Here is a 3457-nt window from a genome sequence, read left to right on the forward strand (position 1 = left end):
ATGAGTCACAGTTCTGGTGTTTTCCTGGCCTCTAGGTTACGCTATTTGTAGTGGTGTCTCCCGTATATTATTATTATTATTCCTTGTGGTTTTGCCTTTGAGGATATTCTCATCCATGTCAGATTATCTTTATGATCTCTCCTAATTCTCCTTCATGTTAGATTATCTTTGTGATGTGTTGTGTTTGGACTATTAATTCAGAGTGCTCTAATACATCCTGCTGGCACTTTGCATAATAAGCCAGCTTTTACACTGCCATTATTACAGTTCTCTGCATTGGGGTCACTAACAGTAGCATTAAACCATCCTTGTTATGGCTGTTCTGAAAGTACAGACTGAATAGGGTAGAAAGACTGTCACATTTTCAGTATCGTTTAGTTAGAACATTATCCAGAATTAAGCTGAAACTCCAGGATCTAGTTTTACTCACTGAATTTAAAAGAACTGTCTATGGGGCAGCACAGTGATTTAGTTGTTAACACCATTGTCTCACAGCAAGAAGGTCATTGGATCGATTCCCACCTGTGGCTTTTTTGTGTGTTTTCATGTTCTCCCCGCGTCTGCGTCCTCTCCGGCTGGTGATGGTCCGGCTTCCTCCCACATCCAAAGACATGCAGGTTAGGTGGATTGGAAACTTTAAACCTGGGTGTCCACATAGACAACAAACTGGACTGGACTGTAAACATAGATGCTGTCTCCAGTGGTCTCCAGTGTAATTTTCTACGCTGTTCTGAGCAGCAGGCTGAAGGAAGCTGACACAAACAGACTCAACAAGCTCATCAGGAGAGCTGGCTCTGTCCTGGTTGCTGAGCTAGAGTCTGCGGTAGTGGTGTCTTTTTTGGTGGAGGTGTCTTTTTGAGGTGGCGATTTGATGTGACGGTTATGTTAGTCTGAAACTATGCATTGTTGCCATTCTTGACCACATATCTCTTTAAAATAAATCTTTAAATTTTAATCTCAGTGAGACTAACCTGGTTAAATAAAGTACCAGGCCTTGGGGCCTGTATTGGATTTAGAAATACAACAGAAATGGCATATGAAAGCAGCATATGAAAGCTAACAAACAGTGCAGATGTGCCACTTGAGACTCCACACTGCAACACAAGACCCAATGACAGGAGTCATCTCATTAAATGCTCACTCATCAAAATGTGTACTTGACTAACTGCATTACCAGGAGCATCTTTCAACCTTGCGCTGCAACGTGACATGTCACACAAAAGATTGAACAAAAAGTTCAAGCAATCCTTGTGGGTCTGGACGGACGGCTGCAGTCTTACGGCTGAAATGCCCCGTGGTGTAAGTGTCTGCAGCAGAGCTTGGATGGAGCCAGAGTGTCGTGGCGCCTGGCCTGCAGGTGCAGCCTCTTGGACGTGCAGCAAAACCAATGAATGGCCGATTGAGAAACGGCCCCCATTGGTCCCGTTTTCTGGACTAATCCCAGCCCCTAATCGGATTATGTAAATTCCTACTCCACACAGAGACTTTTATGGAAGGCTGGGTCTTTGAAACAACACTTGAAGGGTGTAAAAGAAGAATGACAATGGGTTAAACTAGACTTTCCAAAAAAAAAAAAAAAATCTGAACAGAGTTTGAAATTGAGAGGGGGGGGATTTGAAGAAAGTGGCTCACTCAGGACGCCATGCTCTCCCCGTTTCCTCTGTAATTTATGTGCCCCCTTTGGAAAGGCTCAACAAGATTACCCTAGTCATCATAAAACCCATATTGTTCAACTGTCAATCTGGATATGGTATTTTTACCTTTTGTGGCACAATCAGGCTGAATTCTATAGCGGTGTGGGCAGTGATAGCCCCGTCTTTTCCATGGCAGTGGAGACAGTGGGCCGTCCAGAGCTAAGAACACAGAAAGGAACAAGTGTCCACGGCGGTAAGAGACGGATCAGTCAACATCTCAGTTTCTCTCCAATGGGAATATATTTGTCACCTTTAGTGTGAACCTTCAAGGATTAAATGAGCAATGAATCATAAAAGCAGCACAAATCGTGTCTTAACAAGGCTGGTGTTTGTCCGAGCTGCAGAAAGGAGCCTCACTCAGACACCTATGAATGTCATTTCTAGTGATGATTCATGGACAATACCTTAATCAGGCCACCTCGAGGTTCTGCTTGGTCACAGGATAAACACTGAAGGGAGGTGTGTATCTGGGAGTGTGTGTGTGTGTGTGTGTGTGTGTGTGTGTGTGTGTGTGTGTGTGTGTTAACAACTGCACCTCATTTAACATCAGCCTCGCACAATGCTGAGAGGCTCCACAGCAGCGCACGTCACACAATAGGGTTCACCCTGCTATAAAATGTGTGATGTGAGCGTCTTCACCCTGCACTCTCTCTCTCTCTCTCTCTCTCTCTCTGTGGCTCTCTGTCGTGCTCGCTGTGTCTGCGCCCTGTCTTTCCCTCCCCTCATACATCTCAGACAGCATGAGAAGACACAACTGAGTGGACATCCACAGTGGACGGACTACTGCAGCAGTGGACGCCGATGACCTGCGGAGGACAAAAACTCTACAACTGAGAATCCAATACATCTCACGCACACATACAGGTGAGGACAGAGTGGACAATGACCTTCTGATTATTATTTGTCATATTGTGCACCTACTGTGTCATGATGTGCACAATGTCAGCAATTTTTTTTTTTTAATGATGGCATTATGTCTTTTTCTTCCTCCAGTCACCTGAGCAGAATGACCAGGAAGGTGTTCACCAACACGAGGGAGCGTTGGCGCCAGCACAACGTCAACACCGCCTTTGCCGAACTCCGCAAGCTCATCCCCACTCATCCGCCGGAGAAGAAGCTGAGTAAGAACGAGATCCTGCGACTGGCCATGCGATATATTAATTTCTTAGTTCAGGTTCTGGAGAGCCAGAGCGGGCAGCCGAGCAGCCACTCACCCACGGCTCTGCTCACCTTCCTCAGAGGCAACATGGAGCGCCTGCACTCCCCCCCGCACCCGTGGGCCCTGACCAGTGACACGGAGGCTCCTTCTCCTGGATCCAGCTGTGACAGCTCCGAGGCCTGGTAGAGCTGGAGACAAAAATAACAAAAATAAATGATTTTTATTTATTTATTGAACACTCCAGAGTGGACTCTTCCCTGGATGTAAAAACAAATTTTGTCCTTTCTCCTGAGACTGGAGGTCAGGTGGTTGTGACCTGCGTGTCAGTGTTGTGTGATGTTTGTGGAGCTGAGGGTTTAGGTGCAGCCACACACTGATCCGTGGTGAAGTATTATTTAATTTGTATTCTGCATGGATGTGTAAAAGCTGGATGTACAATAGTCCCATCATGTCTTCATGTTAATATTCCTTGTTGCTGATTCGAGTGGAAATAATGTAGCTTTGCAACAAAAAGGTTTTTTTTTTTTTTTTTTTGCAGGAAAATGGATTTTCTTATTTCGAGCAACAGATGCATTAATCCAGATCAGGCTTCACAATGATTCTT

The 3457-nt window shown here is 45.2% G+C and overlaps 1 protein-coding gene across 1 annotated transcript; it reads left to right on the forward strand.

Annotated features, from left to right (window-relative positions):
* Positions 1-2696: 2696 nt before the first annotated feature.
* tal2 (T-cell acute lymphocytic leukemia 2) lies at positions 2697-3048 on the forward strand. Its single transcript, XM_034170929.1, has one exon. The coding sequence runs from the start codon at positions 2701-2703 to the stop codon at positions 3037-3039; it is 339 nt and encodes a 112-aa protein (XP_034026820.1). The 5' UTR covers positions 2697-2700; the 3' UTR covers positions 3040-3048.
* The last annotated feature ends 409 nt before the right edge of the window (positions 3049-3457 follow it).

Source organism: Thalassophryne amazonica, chromosome 5 (genome assembly GCF_902500255.1).
Source record: "Thalassophryne amazonica chromosome 5, fThaAma1.1, whole genome shotgun sequence".
NCBI lineage: Eukaryota > Metazoa > Chordata > Actinopteri > Batrachoidiformes > Batrachoididae > Thalassophryne > Thalassophryne amazonica.

What these genes read in the sequence shown, in the direction of transcription:
- tal2 (XM_034170929.1), top strand. Translation starts at nt 2,701, where the DNA reads ATGACCAGGAAGGTGTTCACCAACACGAGGGAGCGTTGGCGCCAGCAC.